The sequence below is a fragment of the Myotis nattereri genome (genome assembly GCF_964212035.1).
Source record: "Myotis nattereri genome assembly, chromosome: X".
In the NCBI taxonomy this organism is placed as follows: Eukaryota; Metazoa; Chordata; class Mammalia; order Chiroptera; family Vespertilionidae; genus Myotis; species Myotis nattereri.
In genome coordinates, this window is record NC_138078.1 from 120,374,864 (window position 1) to 120,396,207 (window position 21,344).

Here is a 21,344-nt window from a genome sequence, read left to right on the forward strand (position 1 = left end):
TCTTCTCTTTTTTTCTTTTTTTTTGATGAACAGTTAAAACAATCAACTTATCGCTTGCTAACATGTACAGCCCTGCCACTAGCCTTGACAATACACTTTGGAATACCCAATGATTGGGAAACAAAATTAGATCTTATCAAAGGACTTTTATCCTAAAACCAAGGACTCAGTACAGGCCTCTTTCCCGTGTTTAAAGTGTACAGTTTGATTGAGGGTTAGGGATGGAGAGTTTGAAGGCAGAGAGTGGTTTCAACAGAAAGCAACAATCAAGTTTTGATAAATTCAAATGTAAAGCACTTTTGAAATGCAAATTTTAAGAACACTATGAGAAATTAGTATAAGCAACTAACAGAATCTCATCAAACGGAAATCAGAGTGAGACTTTGTACTGCTACATCCCAAAGAACTTAATATAAATTAGTCTATATAGCACTCAGAGTGTTTCATTCTGTAAGGATTAAAGGAAATAGGATTCATTTTTTCCCCATTAAGTTGCTGGGTAAATAAGCTTCCTAATGTAAGAATATAAGTGTTGCTTTCTAAAATTTGTTGTAAACAAGTATAAAAAAACCCGCTGTGTATATATCTTTATTGAACAGTGTTAGCTTAGAATTAAACAATATTGGGAGGTGAGGAATTTTAGGGTCAGATTTGAAGAGATCATGACCTCCTCTAGAACCCATAGTATAATTCTTCTGAGGTTTTGAATAGGTTCAAGGAACTAGGCAAGTTCCTTTTCCCAATCCAAACTCCCAATGTGTGCTGAATTCCCACCTATGGGGAAAGTTACATACTGATCCAGGGAGGATGATCAGAGGCTTAGAATGTGAGCAAGCCTCCATTTGATGTCCTGGGAATGGACACTGGTAGATCTGCTCCAAACCACCCACCTCAACTGCTTACTTGCTCCCTGGTATCTCACCACCAAAGGTCTAAAGGTCTTTTCTTTTTTTTTTTTTTTGGAAAACAAGGTTTTCTTTAGGAAGGGGCAATTATTCAACTTTATCATTTGTGCACACTTAAGAATGAATTAATGTACACCCTGCGATTGTGAGGTAAGGGCTACAAAGCATACTTTGCCAATTTCAAAGTTCTACAGGGGGCTAATCCTGACGTTTGTGTACTACAGACCTGGAAGTAACAGGGTGAAAAGGATTTAACTTCATTGTTTGCCCTCCTCAGGCTCAACTTGGAGAGAACTTTTGCATTCACTTTTTCATTCATCATTCATTCAGTAATGAAATGGATTTACAATAGGACATTCTGTTCAGGGATCATGTCTCAAATCAAATTGCTAAGTATTATTTTGGAGCCTTCCTTCCTCCCACACCCGATCCTTGAGTTCCTTTCTCTGTATTGACTTCCCAATGCCCTCTTATTCTGCTGTGGAGGTCAGTTCCAATACGCCATTCATGCTAAGTTGTAAGTGGACAACGGACCAATGAAAAATCACTGCCATAGTTTTTGCAGTTAAATACTGAATACTCTCTTTATTCAGAAGAATACATTTTTAATAGAATTACATGCACCAGTAAATCAGTACTATGAGGAATTACAGGGCTTTGGAATCTGCATTCAGGAAACATCTCACCCTATATCTACAGTTGAAAGTAGAGCTCACAACTCACAGAATCCCAGTGACACAGCTCAGGTGATTAGTGGCCAAGGAATAGAAGATGGGGCTGACTCCCAGGGTAATCAGTCAGATTTGCAGGTTTCTGAGGATAAAAGAGAGAGGAGGGGAAAGCTCTGGTAAAGGAGGAGATTATTATATTGGGACTGGCAGGTCCACTGAGGTTCCCTAAGAGATTGATGATGAAGAGTTGGAGTTGGTGCCCAGTTCTTCTTCTTGGTTATACTCTTCAAGAGCTATAGTCTGGTCCCTTCTATCTGTCTCTGAGTCTCTGTGAAAAGAAAAAGACATGACTAAATGAGTATCCAGAACTATCAACCCGAAAACAGGTTACATTGTGGGGCTAAGATGCTAGAGACATATTATTTTTCCAGCAGTCCTGGGTTCACAAAATGAGGCTCACATGAGGTATTTACCTGGTTTGGAGTCGAGGCCATTTCCTCCACTCTATGGCTAGCACCACCCCCAAAGCTACAATCACCACTACAATCAGGGTACTTCGCACAATGTTCCCCACAGTGCACTCCTGAGCAGCAAGCCCTGTGATGATAAAAGAGGAGAAACCAAGGCCATAGATGTTAATGCATGTATGTTATAGTTGATCTCACATTGCCTACTCATCTGGCCTCCTCCAAGTTTTTGTTTGTTTGTTTGTTTTTGTTTTTGTTTTTTAGAACCTTGTGTTGAGACTGTGGAGGGGTGATCAGAGGCAATGTTTATGCTAAGCAGAAGCAGCCCTCCTTTTGGGGAGGGTAAAAGAGACCTTGAAGAAATCTGGCTCACTATCTTTGAGCAAATCTGAGCTCCCACCTCCTCACCATCCTTAGAGAAATATCACCATACCTGTGTCTGACTCCAAACCCATCCTCTCCATATTTGGGTTGTCTCCATGGGGACTGTCTCTGGGATACCAGGTGTGTTGTGCCAGGACCTGAAGGGATTATCCACTCACCTGCTGCACCCACCAGCTCCAGGGGGTCACTTGACTCTGACCAGATACCAGGGTGGTCCTGGAGGCGGTAGCTGCAGCTGTAGTTTCCAATGCCTTTTCCTTCTACGTTGTTGATGACAAAGTCTCCATTCTCTGAGAACTGTCGAGGCACTTTGTCTCCGTCACGTTTCAGAACAAATTCAACACCTGGCATGGGTCCTCGGCACTGAAGGGTGATGTCCTTCCCTAGCTTGAACACAGTGCTGGGCCAGGCTGACAGGGAGGGTTTAGGGGGCCTATCTGCAACCAACCAGAACACCAAGTTAGAAGAAGTGGCCCTGAACCAAGCCCTTTACTCCTTTAGAGTAAACTACTAAAAACACTATAAAATCTAGACTCTTACTGAAATCTTCAGGACCTTACCAGTCACCCAGATGTGCAGGGAGTCACTGTGATTTGAAGCTGCAAGGGGAGCAGAGTCTAAATAATAGACACAGCTATAGATCCCAGAATCTTCACCTCTCACCGCTGGCATCCAGAAGTCAGCCCTGTAGCCACTTGGTTGCTGTTTCTCTACGGGTTCTGGGGAACCATCCTTCAACAGGACAAATGTTGAGTCTGGTAGTTCTCCTTGACATTGAAGAGTCATGTTTTTTCCAGGGGCCACCACGGGACTAGGCTGGGCTAATAGGCTGGGTTTGGGGAGCAAACCTAGAAAAAATTAACTCTTGGTCAGAGAGAAGAAGTCACTTGCCAGTGCATCACCTTTGGAGACTGTTCAGTAAAGAAGAAAGATTATTAAACTTTTTGAAAACCAGTCTCTTCCCTCCTTTTTATACCCCATGACCACTTCAGAGCATCTTCTTTTTACCTGTGACTATGAGTTCCAGGGTGTTGCTAGTCTGTATCTTGATAGGGCTGACCCAGTCAGGGTGGTAGCAGCAGGTATAACGTCCTATGTTAGCACCAGATATATTGGTGATGGGGAATGCCCCATCATAACTGGTGGATCCCCAGGGCTGCATTGAAGTGGCTTCTTTTTCTTTGTGCAGAATGTACCCTACTCCATGAACTGGCCCTTGGCACCAGAGAGTAACATTCTGCCCCATGGGAACCACAGAACTGGGCTCAGCAAACAACCATGGCTTGGGGAATGTGTCTAGGAAGAGACCAAAGATGTAAAGTGATGAGTGTGAAAACTTAGCATTTGGTGAATTAACCATTTATCTTTCTCCTTCTTGCCACAATAGTTCCCCTCTATAGCCTAGCCTAGCCTTCCAAGAGGAATTACTCTCTCTAATCCCTAGAGCAATTGTCTCAGTCCCAGTTCCATGTTTTGTCTGTCCTTACCAGTCACCCAGATCATAATGGGCTTGCTGAGATGTGATCCCCTGTTTGACATGGTTGTCTCATAGTAGACACAGCTGTAGTTCCCAGAGTCCTCTGCTCCAATAGTGTGCAGGAAGAAGTCAGCTGAGTTCCCTGAGGTACTCTGGAACTGTAAAGGAACCTGGGTTCCCTCATGCAAGAGGGCGAACCTCATGCCCTCGAGAGCCCCTTGGCAGTGCAGGATCACATTCTTCCCAGGAAGAACCACAGGACCTGGCTCTGCCAGGAGAATAGGTTTGGGGTAGAATTCTGAAATTAAAGATACCACAACATGAGAGAAGCCTACCCCTCATATTCTGTAAATTGGTGTGTGTTTTTTTTGGGGGGGGCGGTATTGTAAGAAACAATATGTTTATTGTAGAAAATTAGAAAGTACAGCAAAAAACCTAATGAAAATAATATAATTCTACCACACAACAATAACCATTCTTTATACATGTTTATATATTTCTTTCCATTAATTTTTCTATACATGCCCATGTCATTGTAGCTATAATTATTTGCATAATTGGGATCCTACTGTGTGCATGGTTATGTAGGTTAATATTTTTCACTTAACTTCACACTGTAAATATTTTCCGATGATGTTACACAGCCTTTGAAAACCCTTATTTCTATTAGCTGCATAATATGCAGCTGACATTTCAAGGTCTTCACCCTTTCTTGAGGGCCATCCAGCCCACAAATCTCTGACCACCCAACTAAAGAAAAAGTGGAAATTGAGCCTAAAGGGAAAGGCCAAACAACAAAATAATTGTAGAAATAGAGCAACATGAAATTGGCTCTAGGGATTTGACACCCCATCTACCTCACTTCTTTTCCCAGAAATTAACTTGTCTCCTCCCTCTCCTTTGTCTCTTATTCCTGTATTGATAATCATATCAATAGCTGCCTTACATATACTGTTTACCATCTGCCAGTCACTGTCCTAAGCACTTTCTTGGTGACTTTTAGAAGGAACATGTATTCCTCTCCTGCTGACAGGCCTTCCAATTACTGTCCCAGGGTCAATAAACCCCTCCACCTTTAGTTCCCCACTCCTGACCTGTCACCACGAGCTCCACAGAGTTGCTGGGTTCAGACCAGGTAGAAAAATCATAATATCGGCAGCTGTAATTTCCTCCATCACTGATGCCCACCGAAATGATTACAAACTGAGCTGCACTGGCCCCTGAGCTTGTCCAGGACTTGTCACTGGATGCTATTTCACTCCCATCTTTGTAAAGAATAAAGCTCATGTGCTGCTGGGGAGTAGAGCAATTGAAAGTCACTCGGGCACCAGGAGTGACCACTGGGCGGTCCCATGTGTTGAAGAAGGGCTTTGGGTACATGTCTAGAAGATTAAAGAAAAAAAAACACACAACAAAAAAACAACTTAAAGGGGGGTGGGGGGCGAATAGTTCATATATTGTTTCTAGGAAGGTGCTTTGTATTTTATAGTATTGCATTCATAATTAGATGGATTTTAAAATGTAGGCAAATTCACTGCAGATGAACATCTCACAGGGACCTCTCACTCCTACCCCTCACTTCCTGTGGCAGAATCCTCACTGTCATCAGGGCAGACAATGGAGGATAGCTAAAAGAGTGAATTGTCTTTGGGCCTCTGCTGGTTCCCTGAGTCTCAGTTTGTTCACTTGGACAAGAAGGGGAAATAGTATCTGCTCTACAAGGTATCATTCCCCTTTCTTGTCCAAATATCCTTTGAATGTTTGCTCTATAACTGAATAAAATAATTGATATGAAAATAATTAGAAAAATTAAATCACCCTCCACAAACCCCAGCTATTAATAACAATTACTGCTATTAATATCGTGCAGCCAGAGGCCCTGGCACTCCCAGCGACACGCCTGCCTGGCTCTAAGATTGGACACAGGCTCCTAGGACCAGCAACAAAGTTTGCTGTAGGGAGAAGAGTGTCTGACCCAGAGTTTTGCCTTCCCCCTCCTCCCTCACATACCCTTTTCAGCTTTACCTTTTATAATAAGTTCCAGGGGCTCACTGGGCTCAGACCACTTGAAGGGGTGCATTTCAGTGTGAGTGCTGCAGCTATAATTGCCTTCGTCTTTATCCTCCATTCTTGGGATTGTAAAGAAGGCTTCTCTTCCAACTGCACCGAGTTGTTGGACAGGTTCCTGCAATCCCTCTTTATACAGAGCAAACCCCATGCCTGCCAGCCATCCTTTGCACCGGATTTGCAGTTCCTGGCCTCGGATTGGAGGGGGCGCAGAAATGACAGGTTTGGGGAGCATGTCTAGAAAACAAAACGGGGTGAAAAAGGAGCCCAAAGTTTGAAGGTGCCCAAATGGGATACTTGGAGTCATTTTGTCGATAATAAAAAATATCCATTTTGGACTGGTATTTGGCTCTTCTTGTCAGTCTCCTCTCATTCTTTTACCCACTCCCTGCCTTATTTCAGTGTCCCTTCTCTCCTACATGCAGCACAAGCCCCTTGGCTCTTAGTTTTTGTGCATTCGCCCATACTCAGCAACAGTATTGGAGTCCCAGGGGTTCTGGGGATTACTCCGGAAGGGCCCTTGGACATTTCTTACCTGTCCCTACCAGCTCAAGTGCCTCACTGGGCTCCGACACAGCCATCTCCTCCCATGAATGGCAGTGGTAACTCCCGGTGTGACTCTGGGTCAGGGCGCCAAGGGGGAAAGCAGCCCGGACCTGCTTTGAGGCTGGGCGAGTTGCAATCCACCCGGTTCCGTCTTTCAGCAGCACAAACTCCTTTGTTGAGCCAGAAGGGCTTCTGCACCACAGGGTTAAGTTCTTCCATGGGGCCAGAGGGAAGTTGGTCTCTGCCCATAGCTCAGGCTTAGGAGTTGGCATGATTATTTCTAGAAACAGCAGAGTTAATGAAGCCATCTTCCTCTTCTCCCCCTTTCCTTACCCTTGAACCCCCTACCCAGATCACACTGCCCACCTCTCCTTTCAACTCAAATCCAAACTTTTCCCTTCTTTTGGAAGGTTCAGGGAAATGGAGAACCTAATGTTTTAGATGAGACTCAGAAAAGTGAAGAAGCTTGGGGGAAATTTTGCACAAAAACAGAGTTAGAGGCTGAATTTTGCCAGCAACTTTAGCAAGTGCTCCTTCCTGGCTGTCCTTCCCTTCCAATCAGTCACTCCCTGTCCACTGACACTGACACTATGTAGTTATTTCGGATCTCTAGGGAAGAATGTCCCAGTCTGTAGCAGAAAAAACTCACCAGTCTCTTCTGTTAATACCCCATTGCTCAGTCCTGCAAAAGAAATTGCTGCCAGGACTCTGCCCCCTCTCCCACGGGATTTTACCCCAGCCTTCTGCCCAGACCCTTACCCCACCCCCTTGTACTCACCACAGCAGAGAAGTACCGTGATTATGAACAGCATGATGACCCCTTGAGCTGTTCCCAGCAACCAGGCTTCTCTAGTGAGACCAGAAAAGAGATGAGAGGAGTTGCTGGGATTAGTAGGAGGGCGGAGAGAAGGGGGCGGCAATTTATGTCATTGGCTTACTCACCACCCAATAGGGATTGATTATGAGCAGGATAATGGGAAATAATCTTTTCTGACACCAATGGCTTTTCTTTTTGAGGGCATCGCCACCTACAAACCTCTTACTCTTTCATGACCCACGTACCCCCCGCCCTCCTCCTCCTCAGCCTATATCAGATGTCAGCTCCCCATGGCCCCTGGTTAGGCTGTTGCTGAAACTGAGATGTCAGATGTAAAAATGCTTTTGTAACTCTAGCTCTCAGAACCTCTGGAGTTCAGTGTGATCGGCAGCTCTGGGTGGTGGGTGTGGGGGTGGAGGGAGAAATCTTGGGTGTTTCACCTTTATCATGTTTAAGTTTGGAAGAAGGTTTTACTATGGCAATATTGGTCCTCAGACTGACCTGCCTCACCTGCCTTTGTTATGGAAGAGTTGCCTAGGCAGCCGCAGTGAATTACCAGAGGATTGTCAGTGCTGAGTTAAGCTTGTCATAGAGTGGGATCTCTCTACCCCACCCTCCCCCAGATTATGACTAGAAATATGCAGCAGCTTTGGGTTATTGGTCCTATAAAATTAGATATTAAGCCAAAATCCATTTGAAATATTTTACTTAGAAAACACTAACCCTCCTTCCTGGTCAGGAAAACCTGCTTTTCAAACTGCTTTTTTTCTGAAGTCTGCTTTCTAAACTCATTCTTTGTTATAGTGGTCCTGGACTGAAGTAGGGCACTTTAAGCTACATTCTTTCAAATCCCAGGTTTGGAGGTTACCCTAATGTATGTGGGACTCAGGATAGATTATAAGGAGAACTAGAATTTGTCCTCCACTGAAACTTTGAAAACTCAAGGGATGGTAATTTTTGCAGAAGGCTTAGGTGGTGGCTCCCTTCTTGCTATTGCAGCACTCTGACCCTCAGATCCTATTGGAAAACACAGACAAACACAATCGTAGTTATAATCCATTGTGTATTGAATACTCCCAGACGCACAAAGTTTTATGCTCATGGTGGTGGTGGGCATACAGCCAGAAGCAGAGGATGGGGAGATGTAGGCAAGACATCCAGGAGCTGAGGCTCCCACCAAGCCAGGAGCTGTCATTTGTCTTCTCATTTTTAAACAGAATAGCTTGATCACAGGCCATGGGGATGGAAAGAGAGGGGAATGGCATCAAAGATCAAAGGAAATGTCAGGAGAATCTGTTTAGCTTGTCATTTTCTGTGTCATAAGATGCCATCTGATTCCCTGGCCCAATCAATATCCTCATCAGATGCCCATCCAAGTTAAGATTATATTATCAGAATGTCTTGCACAGGTAGTTGGAGGGCAGAGTGGCATAAAGACTGGTTTACATGGCAAGTAAGATAAACCACAAGACTATCCCTTCAGAGCTATTGGTTAAAGATGAAAAAAGTTGGGATGGGAGTTGGATAACAACTAGGGAGACAGGAGAGCATGGCTTCTTTCAAAATAAAGAGTTCTGACAAATTAATATGGGATACATAAATTATCTTGGAGGGACAGGATGGTATAAGTATGAAATTTGGGCACTCTCCTGGGGGAATAATTTCTCCAGCTTCTGAAAATTATTCATTTTCCACCTTCTGGCTTGGGTAATGTCCCCTCTGTGAGGTGAAAGAGAAAGAGTTGGGGATGAGAAAGTTTTGTGTCTTAAACCCAGAGGATGGGGAATACAAAAGGTGTACCCCTGTGGCTTGTCTCAACCTGAGCATGCCTCATGCCTGAGTCTGGACTCAGCTAGATATAGGAACAGGGTGCAGAGACAAGACAGTTACCTGATTCTGAGTCTCCAACACTTCCACCTTATCCACAGCACTACCAACAGCAAGGTGACAAATTGCATGGTTAGGGACAACCTGATAGCTTCATTCAGAACATAATTCCAGGTGAGCAAGCCTGTGGTCAGAGAAGAAGAGAAGCAAGAGCCCTGATAAGGATAGGGACAGATGAACACATTCATGGGGGAAGAGAGAGCTGGCTACTGACAGTGAAGGTAAGGTGAGACAGAACTGGGCTTCTTTTCATGAAGAATGGGAGCCTTGAAAGTATTCTGCTCACTGCCTTTGAGTGATTGTGAAACCACCCCAGGGGAATGGTGCCCAGACCCGAGGGCCCTGACTTACAAGCTCCTGACTCCCCTTTCAATAACTATTTGGACACTGATCTGGGATCCCAGGGTATCATGGCCAAATTTATGAAGGGGCATCCCTATGAACAGTTGTCCTCTCACCTGCTGGTCCTATCAGCTTCAGAGGCTCACTGTGATGTGACCAGATGTTAGGGTGTGCTTCTATGTGATACATGCAACTATAGGTCCTTGTGCCTTTTCCTTCAACATTACTGATGATGAAGTCTCCATCCACTGAGAATGCTTGGAATGTTGCTCTTTCTTCCCATTCCAAAGAAAATTCAAGTACTGGATGAGGTACTCAGCACTGAAGGTCCCTTTCTAACTTGAACATGATGCTGGGCCAAGCTGATAGGGAGAGTTTGGGGGGCTTATCTGTAAGCAGTCCAGAGACCAGAGTTAGAGGTGACCTTGAACTCAGTACCCACTCCCCCAAGAAATGTTTTTCAGCTCCCTATTTTCTCTTCTCTTAGTTTCTACTTTCATTAGATCAGTGGCTTCAAAATTTGACTGTGAAATAAACCAATCAGAGAAAGACAAGTGTCATATGATTATACTTACATGTGGAATCTGGTGAACAAAATAAACTAGCAAACAAAATAGAAACAGACTCATAGAGAACAGTCTTACAGCTGTCAGAAGGGAAGAAGGTTGGGAGGCTGGGTGAAAATGGTGAAGGGATTAAGCAAAGAAAAAAACCTCATAGATATAGACAACAGTATGGTGATGATCAGAGGGAAAGGGGGATGGAGGGAGATAAGAGAGGGTAAGCGAGGGATAATTGGTGATTAAAGGAAGGAGACTTGACTTGGGATGGTGAACAGATGATGTATTATAGAGTTGTATACCTGAAACCTTTATAATTTTATTAACCAATGTCACCCAAATCAATTCAACAACAGCAAAAGAAACAAAAAAAATCCACAAAATGTGACAGTGCATTAGAACCCCTTGGCACTCCTTGGTGCCCACACCTACCTTTAATCAGGACTTCATACCTATAAGTTTCCCTTGGCATGAAAGAAAATAACATTTCTAGGAGTTAAAATGGGGTTCCAGCGGTTCTCAACCTGTGGGTCGCGAACAATGAAAATACATCCTGCATATCATTACATTACGATTCATAACAGTAGCAAAATTACAGTTATGAAGTAGCAGTGAAAATAATTTTATGGTTGGGGATCACCACAACATGAGGAACTGTATTAAAGGGTCGCGGCATTAGGAAGGTTGAGAACCACTGGTAGGCCATGCTAAGACATAGGGCTTGAGTAACAACTCTGGGATAGAAGGTACCTAAAGTTTTTGAAGAAAATTCTACATCAAACTCCTAGAGTGTTTTTCCTTGTATCATAACTCCAAGAGGATACAGGTCCACTAAGACCTTTTTTCAGAGCATTGTAATGATAATAAAAACAAACAATAGTTGTTAGCATTTGCCTACAACCATAAACTCCATGGTATTATGTGATGTCATCCTGAGAGAGGTCTTCCAAGAGAGGAGACAGTGTTAGCTATAAATGCTAGCATCACTGTTGGTCATATTGTTGAGGAAGAATGACTTGTTATCATCAATGTTGGTGGCATCCCAGAGTTGAAGTGGTATGTCTTCTTTTTTCTTATAGAGTGTAAACCCTACTCTATCCACTGGTCCTTGATACCATAGGCTCATGTTCTGACTCATTTGGACCACAGAACTGGGCTGAGCAAGTAGCCAGGTCTTGGGGAAAGTGTCTAGGATGATACCCAAAATATAAAGGGCTAATAATCTGACTTCCTCCTTCCACTACTTGGGGTTTTTCCCCTCTTGTTCCTAAAATCCACCCTTGGCAAATCCCACTTCTGTCCCCACTGTTAGCCCTGGCTACATGATTAGGTTCTCCAGGAGGCCCAAAGGGAGTTGTATATTCTTAGGCCCTAATATGGGTCCCATGGCATCCTCCTCTCTTACCAGTTACCCAGATTTTCAGGATATGACTGAAGAGTGAACCTCTGTATGACTCATCATAGTAAAAACAGAGGTAATGTCCAGCATCATGGATTTTCAAAGCCCAGAAGAAGACATATGCCTCATTTTTTATTGGTCTTTTGTGGTAAAAGGACTTCTTCTAGTCTTCAAGCTTTATTAGAGCAAAGGTCATTCCATATATTGGCCCTTGACACCTGAGATTCAGGTTGTCTCCAGGTGCCATGATGGGCCCAGGATAAGCTGTCAGAGTTGGTTTGGGATAAAGTCCTAGAAAGGGGAGATACCCTGAGTTAGAGGTAGGATGATTCTTCCCTATTATTTTCTCTTTTTCTTTCCTACTTTCTTTAAATAGGAAGTGATAGCTGAAATTTACCCTCTGTTTCCTCTCCTTCCTTGAATCTCTCCCTCTTCTAAAAGGTAATCAAGGGTATGTTTACTTATGCCCCTGCCCTCTCACCAGACTCCATAAGCTCCACTGAGCTCTATCTATGTTTAGGGGTGTGTCTCAGTGGAATAACTACATCTGTAATTCCTTATATCTTTAGGTCCCTGAAATGACACATGTAATTTTTCCACCTGCTGAGAAACAAATTTCTGAGAAATGACTTTGATTCTATCTTTGTAGAGCATGACTGCAAGTGCAGTATTTAAGGATGGATTTTGAACACATGTAAGACCCTACTTCCCAACAGCAGATTGGAAGAAGACAATAAGGAAGGATTGTGCAGTAAATCTACAACCCAAAGAAATCTCTGTTAATGGGGCCACACCCTTGTTTCTATGTATTGTTCTTCCAAGGAGATCATACAACAAAATAGAAGGCAAGCCTTTCACATACCACTCCTTCTTATCCATCCGTTTCAGGTAGACCCACCCACCCATTATTGGAAGGATCAGCTCTATCACATGCTCACTGAGCAATTTCTGATGTGTCAGGAATCATGTAGGACTATGGATATGAAAGTAAAGAAGACCCAGTCTCTGTCAGCAAAAATCTCATGGCTTAAGGGGGATACCAGTGAACAGGTAACTGCAGAAGTATGTGCTAGTGGAATCTATTCTGAAAGGGCATTCATAAAAAAATCATACATAGATGCAATTCAAACAGAAAGACCTCTGTTTTTGATCCTCAATAAAAAGCTATACTAACAAAATTAATATCTACCATTTATTGAGAACTTATATGCCAGGCACTGTACATGTGTTATATTTAGGCAAATCCTCACAACAACCCTGTGAGGTAGGCATTATTATTATACCAATTTTTCAGATCAGGAAAGTGAGGCACAGAGAGGCATCATACAGTAGATTGGCTAGATACTGTTATTCCATGTTTGAATGGGGGAAACCAAAGCACAGAGATGTGAAGTCACTTACTCAAGATCACACAAGGAGGCAGTGTCAAAGGTAGGATTAGAAACCAGGATTACTGCTTCTAAATCCAGGGTACTTTCTGTAGCACCACAGCCTTCCCCAACCCTATTTAGCTTGACGGAGAAACTAAAGCAAATGTGACCAATTCTGTCTAAGAAGCATCCAAGTCATGGCATGGGGGAGTTGGGGCTAGGGTGTGCATCTGGAATTTGGACATTTTGGGGAGCCCTCCAATGTGCTTAAAGCTTATTGCTACTATACTGGTTCTGTAGATACATGACTAAAGCAATTTATACAGTCATTTCTAAAAGTATACACTTCCTTTGTCACTTTTGCTTATTTTTATCACCAGTACTAGCAATTCATTCTATTTTCCACACTAAAAATTAATAATCACAAAAGAATAAAAATACATTAAATAATTTAAATATCAGTTTATAAGACTGCAGTGCAGTCCCTGGCACATATTATGTGCTCAATAAATATAGTCTAATGAATGCATGCTATTCAACAAAGATGTGTTGAGTTGAAGCTGCTGGACATTTGTCTGGGCCTACTCACTAGCCAAGAAAGTGGCTCCCACAGGTCTGCCTGGTAGCATGTGTGATACTAATTTGCATCTCGCTAAAATGTCAAGGCTCTAATTAATGGGCCTTATAGGGCCTAGGAACTGGCAGAGGGAAGTAAAATCAGAAACCCTGTCTCATCCAGCCATGATCCTGGGTACAACAATAATCAGACCCCAGCAGCCATAACCACACCCACCTGTCACAATCAGCTTCAGGGGTTTGCTGGGCTCTGACCACAGGGTGGGGAGTATCTGAATAAGAGTGTGGCAGATATAAACAATTTTGCTTTCAGGTGTCACATTGGCAATAGAGAAGATGGCCACTGTCCCGGTTGGGATTTGGTAATCCACGGGATCAGCATATCCCTCTTTGAACAGCATGAATATCAAATCCTGAAGCCAGCCATGACAAAGTATATTAACATTACATCCAGGAAGAGGAGAGGTCTCAGACTGGATCCAGAGGATGGGCTTGGGCAGCTGGCCTGGAAGGAGAGATCGAACTGGAATTCAGGTAGAACAAGCACAGTGGTTTCCATGGAACAGACTGGCTGGTGCCCAAGAGGAGGGGTTTAGGGGTGTTTGGATAAAGAAGGTGAAGGAAACAGCTAAAAACATATGTGCATAATTTGGTAAAGGCCAGGGAAGGGGGAGGCAGGGAGGGTGGAGGTGGGCAAAGGGGGTCAAAAAGGGGGACTCCTGCAATAATGTCAACATGTAAAACTTTTTATAATAAAAATTAAATGAACTTTCCTGTATGATCCTTATTTGCTACTCCTCCTTCCCCCACCTTGGATTTCCCCTAAGTTGAGAGCTTGCCCTCTAAATCTGTTTGAGTTTGCATCCTTACTCCTCATTGCTTATAGAGAGTAGGCAGTCATTTACTAATTGTGGAATGCTCACATATATGTATGCAGGTAAATCGATGAAAGAATTAAACTCTGCATTGGAAAGGCAAGCTTGAATCCCAGGAGTTGGAGTTTATTATTGATTAGCTATTTCTGTCTTCTTACCTGGTGCCTCCAACTCTAAAACTTTACTGGGCTCTGACCAGGCTGTCTCCTTTCAGTAGCAGCACCTGTAATGGCCTGTATTGGACTTAGTAAGGGCACCTATGGGGAATGAAACTTGGAAGGTCTTGTAGGAAGGGTGGATCCAGGTCATCTGTGTCTTATCCTTCAGCAGCAGGAACTTGCTTAGAATTCGAGAAGGGCTTTTGCACCAAAGTGTGATGTTCTTCCATGGGGCCTGGGGGTATTTGGTCTCTATACACAGCTCCAGTTGAGTTTGTATCACTGTCATTCCCAAAGATCACAAAGATGTGAGTAGTACAACTCTCCCATAATGTGCCCCCAATGTCCCTTAAAATTAGCCCTGACCTAGATTATTCTTTTTGTCTTCCCTTGGGAATAGGAGTGTCTGCTCCTGTGGGAGGTGGGATAGGGATCCCAGACTATTTGTTCAAGGAATCCATGTGAATTGGGAAATAAAGTTCAAGCCTGGCTTCTTTTCCATCTAAGATAAAGCTCTTCACTATTCTGTGGGAAACCAAATCATGAAGTGAGGGGCTTTTATTCCCAACCAGCTCAATCTGAGAATTTTCTTTGGGATCTCAAGGTAGTTTGGTTCAAGGCCATAGAAGCAGGCCTATGTCTTGGAACCTTCAGAATGGAAGTTACCTGAGGTATCAGGACTCACTTACCTATTGATGTCCTACCCAGACTCAGCCCTGAAAAGAGAGATTATGGTAAAGGAACGCCCCCCCCCTCAGTGTCCCCACCCACTCACAAACATCAATATTCTCCTCTCCCTCCCCAAGGTGCCCATTCATAAGGGTACTTATGACAGAGTTACTTACCCCTCACCCTTTCCTTGTACTCACAAATACGAAAGAGCAAGAGAATGAATGTCCGCAGCATAGTGGCCTTCTCCCCTGGGCTGTCCAGGGTCATGGGGCCTCTGGTGCTCAATATGTGCTTCAAGGCTTAAAGGGTTTTGCCTCTCAGCAGGTGATGCGATCTAAAAGCAGAAATGTTTTTACTCAAAGACTTGTCCTGCTCCTTAGAGTTTAATTTGGATCACGAAACTGTTGTTGCCAACCCTACTCCCTTCTACTCACTCACAGGCATGCAAGGAATTACAGTACAAGGTATTACAAGGTCTTACAAGGTCACTTGCTATTTCCTCTCCTTCCCCCTTTCCCCCCACTTCCCCCTCCAGTCACCCAAGGTCTTATCTGGTATCTAAGATTCAGACTTGTTGAAATGTCTGTTTTTCCCTGGGATCTCAAAGGCCCAGAGATGTGATCTAATCCAGGACAGCAGAAGAGCCATGGGATAAAGGAAATGGGAGTTGTAGAGAGTCACCTTTTCAGAATGCATATATATTGCTTGAGTCCTCCAACAACATAGCAAAGGAGGAGTTTCTGCCATACCCATTTTGCTGGCAAAGGAGACAGAGGCTTAAGTGAGGATGTATAATTTGCCCAAAGTAAAAAAAAAAAAAAAAATTAAATATCAGAGCTGAAATTCTAATTCACATTGAACTCCAATGCCTATGCTCTAAAACCAGTATTTAAACTCCCAGAGACAGTCCTTTCCCCTATTCTCACCTTCCCATACCCCTCCTATTTCATCCCTTCCAGACCTTCCCTTTTGTTGAGTGCTTCAGATACAATATTATTCTCATTCTTATATCTTACCCCCTAAACTCAAAACTCCTAACTCTAGTAGGTGTTGGGGGATCAAGCTGCTTGAGTTAATTAATATAATGTGCAAATGATTTATTGGCTGCCTGTAATTTGTAAGCCTTTTTGTTCATGTCTCTAAAGAGAAAAAAGGAATTGATTGAATTTCAGGGAATATGGCAAAGATTTGAGTTCAGAGAATCCTTCTCATTTTCTAAAAATCACTATTGAGCACATAGCCTGAATGTACATAATGTAGACCCCTATGTTTTCCTGCCTCCTTGCACCCCATCCAGAGTATCCATTTGCCAAGAGGAGGTGCATCCCCACCACACAGACTCAGGCTAATCTCCTCCACCAACCCTGTCTTCAGAGTCTGAGGTCTTGGCGGAACCCAGGTGTTTAATCCTATCTTGGTAGAGTGGGGTAAAGGCAATTCCCAGAACAGAAAGGGGCTGATTTTCCTTCCCAAATTGATCCTAGTACCACTGCTTCTAACTTGCTCCAGTGCAAACACAGGGTGAATGGAATAACAGGAAAAGGGGGATTCATTTTCAAACATCTGGGCTGTAGGAAGCAGGTGGACAGTCAGAGATCCAGGAAGGCATAGTTTCCTTTTGCATTTCTTTCATTGCATTGAAGGGTGCTCAAATCACCCTCTCTGAACTTTTCTTATCTGTGAAGTAGAGGAATAAAATCTACCTAAGCACTGTTGTTGTGTTGGATCAGAGATAAGATATGTACAGTGCCAAGCACATAGTAAACATTTCTTTAAAAGAAAGTTTATTTTTCTTCTTCCCAAAGGGTACATCAACTTGGTGTAGGAGACTAAGGATGCTCTTTCCATTTCAAGCTCTTTGCTCTATTCCTTTTAGGGTCAGGGTCAAGGCCAGGTTTGGGTGCCACCCTGTTGCTTTGTTGCCCTGAGGTTTTGGGCCAGGATTTATTGGGAAAGCCAGGTTCTACTACCAAAGGAAAAGTGCAATCTGGGATTCTGCCCATGAATACCATCTGAAGTTTCCTTGTCATCCTTGTCACTTGGACCCCTAAACCAGAGTTTTGCCTCCTGAGGGCTTGAATGGAATCAGGGAAGCTGGAATGCTCAGCATGGCTGATTCCTCCCCAATTACTAAGAAAACTATACCACTTACATTCAACCAAAATGATGAATTTTATGCCAGGAAATGGACAGTAGCTGCTAGTTTCAGCTTAATTGGCCACCACCATTTTGGCCTTTCACACCCACCCACCCCCAACTTCAGCAGTCTAGCCTTTTTGTCTTCCTCTTCTACTCCACCCCAAGCACTTTCCCCACCCTTAAGCACCTCTGCAGTGTTTTTGAGCATATCCCAAACTAGAAATGCTAAATGCCTCCCCACCGCATATCTTTGAGGGCTCCAGGAATCAAAGGTGTTGGGCTCAGCAAGGTGCGCTGCGAAAGGTTTGGAGGGAAGACTGAAAAGATAAAGGGAAGATATCTACAGTGTCCAGAGATTCTCAGCAAGGCAAGGCTGGGATGATGAGGAAAGACAAAAGGAGAGGATAAAGAGGGTGGGGAACATACTAGGGAACAGTTTGATTAAGGGCAATTAATTACAGCGGGAGACTATTTCGGGGTTTTCTTTAGGGGCCAGTATTTAATCTTCAGTCACTGGACTATGCGTTCATTTGCAGGTACTTAACGGTAGTTGAAGGCCCGCTCCGATGTTGGAGATTCTCCAGTGAGCTCCTCCAGATGCAGCAAACTTCCCAGCACGGGAAGAGCTAAGGACAGCGCTCCGCGCCCCTCCTCCCTCTCTACCCTGCTAGCTTGCTGGCCAGCTCCAACCTACCCCATCTCCCTTTGCCCTGCTCTGGGAGTCCACCTACACTAACTCTGCCTGACACCTTCAGTCCTCTGACAGCCAGGATTTCTATGCCCCTCCCAGTTCTCAGCCTGTCTCCTGACTCCCTACAGAGGTGGCTGGAGCCAAATTCAGGTCCCAGCCACCTCACCTGTTCCTCAGAGTTTCACTAGGTCACAGTTTTCTGGAGGGGAGAGGGCCAACTCTTAAGACTGCCTAAGCTGTAGATTCTTCCTCTGCAGCTCCCAAATGCCTTTAAAGGTATCTCAGATCTTCCTCTGTTCATTTAATGTCCCACAATGCATAAACATTGCCTCCATGGTTTAAAGGTTTAAATGTGTGCTATGTACCTCTGGTCCCTGGGCATCTATTATTTCTAATTTTCGTAGTAACCCTACAAGGTGTGTTACTTCCCTCAATTTTACAGATGAAGAAACTGAAGCTCAGAGAGAGTTAAGTAACATGGACAGCCTTTAAATTCTAGCTTGGGATTAAAAAAAGAAAAACAAAAACAAAACAAAAACACACACACACACACACAAACAAGTTTTAGAGACATATAAATTTGGATTTCAGTTCAGGTTCCATTATTCAACAGTTGAGTGACCCCGAGTGAGTTAAACTCTCTGAGTTTCAGTTCCTATCTATAAAATAAAGAAAACAACAAAAGCTATTGCAAAAGGTTTCAATGGGATAGTGCAAGTAAAACTTATGGCATAGTAAGCTGGGTACTTGGTAGGTGCTTAATAATTAGTAGCTGCTGCTACTACCACCAATGATATAGACAATTGTTCACAAATTCAGTTGACCATGAAAGACTTTTTGAAATGATAATGAATGAATGAGATATTCAACAAATTTATTCTTGTGTATGGTGAAAGTTGGTGGTCTAGTTGCATTTTTTGCATGTATCTGTCCAATTTTCCCAACACTATTTATTGAAGAGACTGTCTTTACTCCTTTGTATGCTTTTGCCTCCTTTGTCAAAATTAATTTCCATAATGGTGTGGGTCGATTTCTGGCATCTCTGTTCTGTTCCATTCATCTTTATGCCTGTTCTTGCACCAGTACCAGATTGTTTTGATTACAATGACTTCATAGTATAGTTTGAAAAGTTACAAAATGACGTACTATGTAGCTGTAAAAAAAAAAAAAAAAAGAAAAGAAAAAGAAAAAAAAAGGATCTCTTACTCTTTGCAACAGCATGGATGGACCCAGATCCTTATGCTGAGTGAAATAACCCAATCAGAGAAAGACAAATATCACATGATCTCACTTACACATGAAATCTAATGAAGAAAATAAACTTACAAATGAAATAGGTCCAGAGGCATGGATACATGGTTGAACACAGTAGTTGATAGTCAGGAATAAAATATGCATGCTGATTTTCAAGCTTTTATATAATAAACATTATGATAGTACCAGACACCATAAATACTAACTCATTGTGTTCCCATAACAATATGGAATAGCTGTCATTTTCAGTCACATTTTACAGATGAAGAAAGTGAAACATAAAGCCATTAAGCAAATTGCCTGACATCTACACAACCAGCAAGAGGTAAAGCTACGATTCACAGAGCTAGGATTTACATCCAGACAGTTTGTATATACAGTCTTAAGTTTTGTTTTTACTTAAACCACTTTACTGATTTTACTTTATATCTGAATAGGTCTTATATAGAATATATTTCTGAAACTTTTTATACTAAGTAACAGAACAACTTCCTAACTAACTTCTTAGACCTTTCATTCTTTTTATAAAAACTGAGGTATAATTGACAAATAACATTATATTTTACATAATGTTTCTTTCAGGTGTACAATATAATGATTCAATCTTTGTATTTATTGTGAAATGCAGTCCCATTTTCTTAACCACTACCCTATGCTGTCTCTGCATCGGATGCTTGTAATGATAAAAATAAAAAATTTTAAAATTTTAGAAAAGATGAGAAAATAAGCAAAATAGAAAAGCACTAATCAAATGCATTGTTATTAAGGTAGAAAAAGGAAATGATAGTATTTCCCTGCTCTCTGAAAGTCCTTGGGCTGAGGCTTTTGTTCTTGAAACTGCAGCCTGAATCTACAGCCCAGAATCCCCTCTAACTGGCCATGGATGCTTTATAAAAGTCCTGGGACTGTGTAGGTGAGAACATCACTCACTCTGAACTTTTGGGTCACTATGGAATCTTGAAGGGGCTTGTTCTTCAGGCTTCATAGAAGCCCCTCATTCAAACTATGGCTGGCAATTGAGATGCCTGAAGTTCCATCTCTAGGCTACCTCTGTGGGTCTTAAACCTTGCAGCCTGCCTACAGCTGGAGAAACAATTTCTGACCAACTTCCCCAGGAAAAATTGAGTGGCCCAATATTATAAAACAGGGTCTGGGACTGTGAGATAACTGAGATGGAGTTCTTTATGTTGGTTCTGCTGGCCTTTCCCCGTAAATAAACCAATAGTCCAGCAGGCTTGTGGCTCCGTGACTCTGAATCTTACACATACACACACACACACTCCAAGAAGCCTGGTTTTCTCTCCTTGTTTGAAAGTTGGCTAATATTAAACAACTCCTCTTTCAGGAAATGCTTTGAGAATGACCAGTCTTATTTCTAGTGGCCAAGTCCCCTTTAACTCTCCATTCTCTTAAACTAGTGCAGCGGTTCTCAACCTGTGGGTCGCGACCCCTTTGGCGGTCGAACGACCCTTTCACAGGGGTCGCCTAAGACCATCCTGCATATCAGATATTTACATTACGACTCATAACAGTAGCAACATTACAGTTATGAAGTAGCAACGAAAATAATTTTATGGTGGGGTCACAACATGAGGAACTGTATTTAAAGGGCCAGAAGGTTGAGAACCACTGAACTTATGGGATGGATAGGAGGGTGCTGGTATGGGAGTTCTCACTCTCACTGACCTGGAAAGTAATGATACCAGAAAATATTCCTGAATCACACCCCTTTTCACACTCACACCTTGAGCATGTTGGCTAGGTTCCTCCTGTGAAAGCTTCAGAATCAACTCTTATGAATTGTAAGACAACGGGTAGACGTAGAGTTTATTAAGTACATACTATACACATTGGAGTAGGTGATGTGTTGGAGTGTAGAGGAGGGACTAATGTGATTTGTAAGACAGGGTTTCTAAGCTCCAAAGACTCTCAGAATAGACAGAAGAAAAGAGCAATTATTTCACAAAAGCTGTAATGGGGACCAGAGGAGTACTAGAAAGTTTCAAGAAGATGGAACTCAAAGGAGGTGAGGCAACAAGGACCATGTACATGCACAGGGTAGTCTGGGGAGCCTCTTTCTATAACTG

The 21,344-nt window shown here is 42.9% G+C and overlaps 1 protein-coding gene across 1 annotated transcript; it reads right to left on the reverse strand.

Moving 5' to 3' along the window:
* Nucleotides 1–1,768: 1,768 nt before the first annotated feature.
* On the reverse strand, nucleotides 1,769–15,440 carry IGSF1 (immunoglobulin superfamily member 1; the record flags this gene model as incomplete). The annotated part of the gene is given in 24 exon segments (XM_081081368.1): nucleotides 1,769–1,801; nucleotides 1,805–1,904; nucleotides 2,050–2,173; nucleotides 2,586–2,864; nucleotides 2,988–3,275; nucleotides 3,436–3,723; nucleotides 3,915–4,202; nucleotides 4,999–5,286; nucleotides 5,930–6,208; nucleotides 6,507–6,797; nucleotides 7,167–7,199; nucleotides 7,296–7,366; nucleotides 9,225–9,345; nucleotides 9,680–9,878; nucleotides 9,882–9,952; nucleotides 11,018–11,087; nucleotides 11,091–11,311; nucleotides 11,529–11,685; nucleotides 11,689–11,813; nucleotides 13,686–13,973; nucleotides 14,502–14,553; nucleotides 14,557–14,783; nucleotides 15,191–15,217; nucleotides 15,371–15,440. Coding segments are annotated over 24 exon segments (3,990 nt in total).
* Between the last annotated feature and the right edge of the window lie 5,904 nt (nucleotides 15,441–21,344).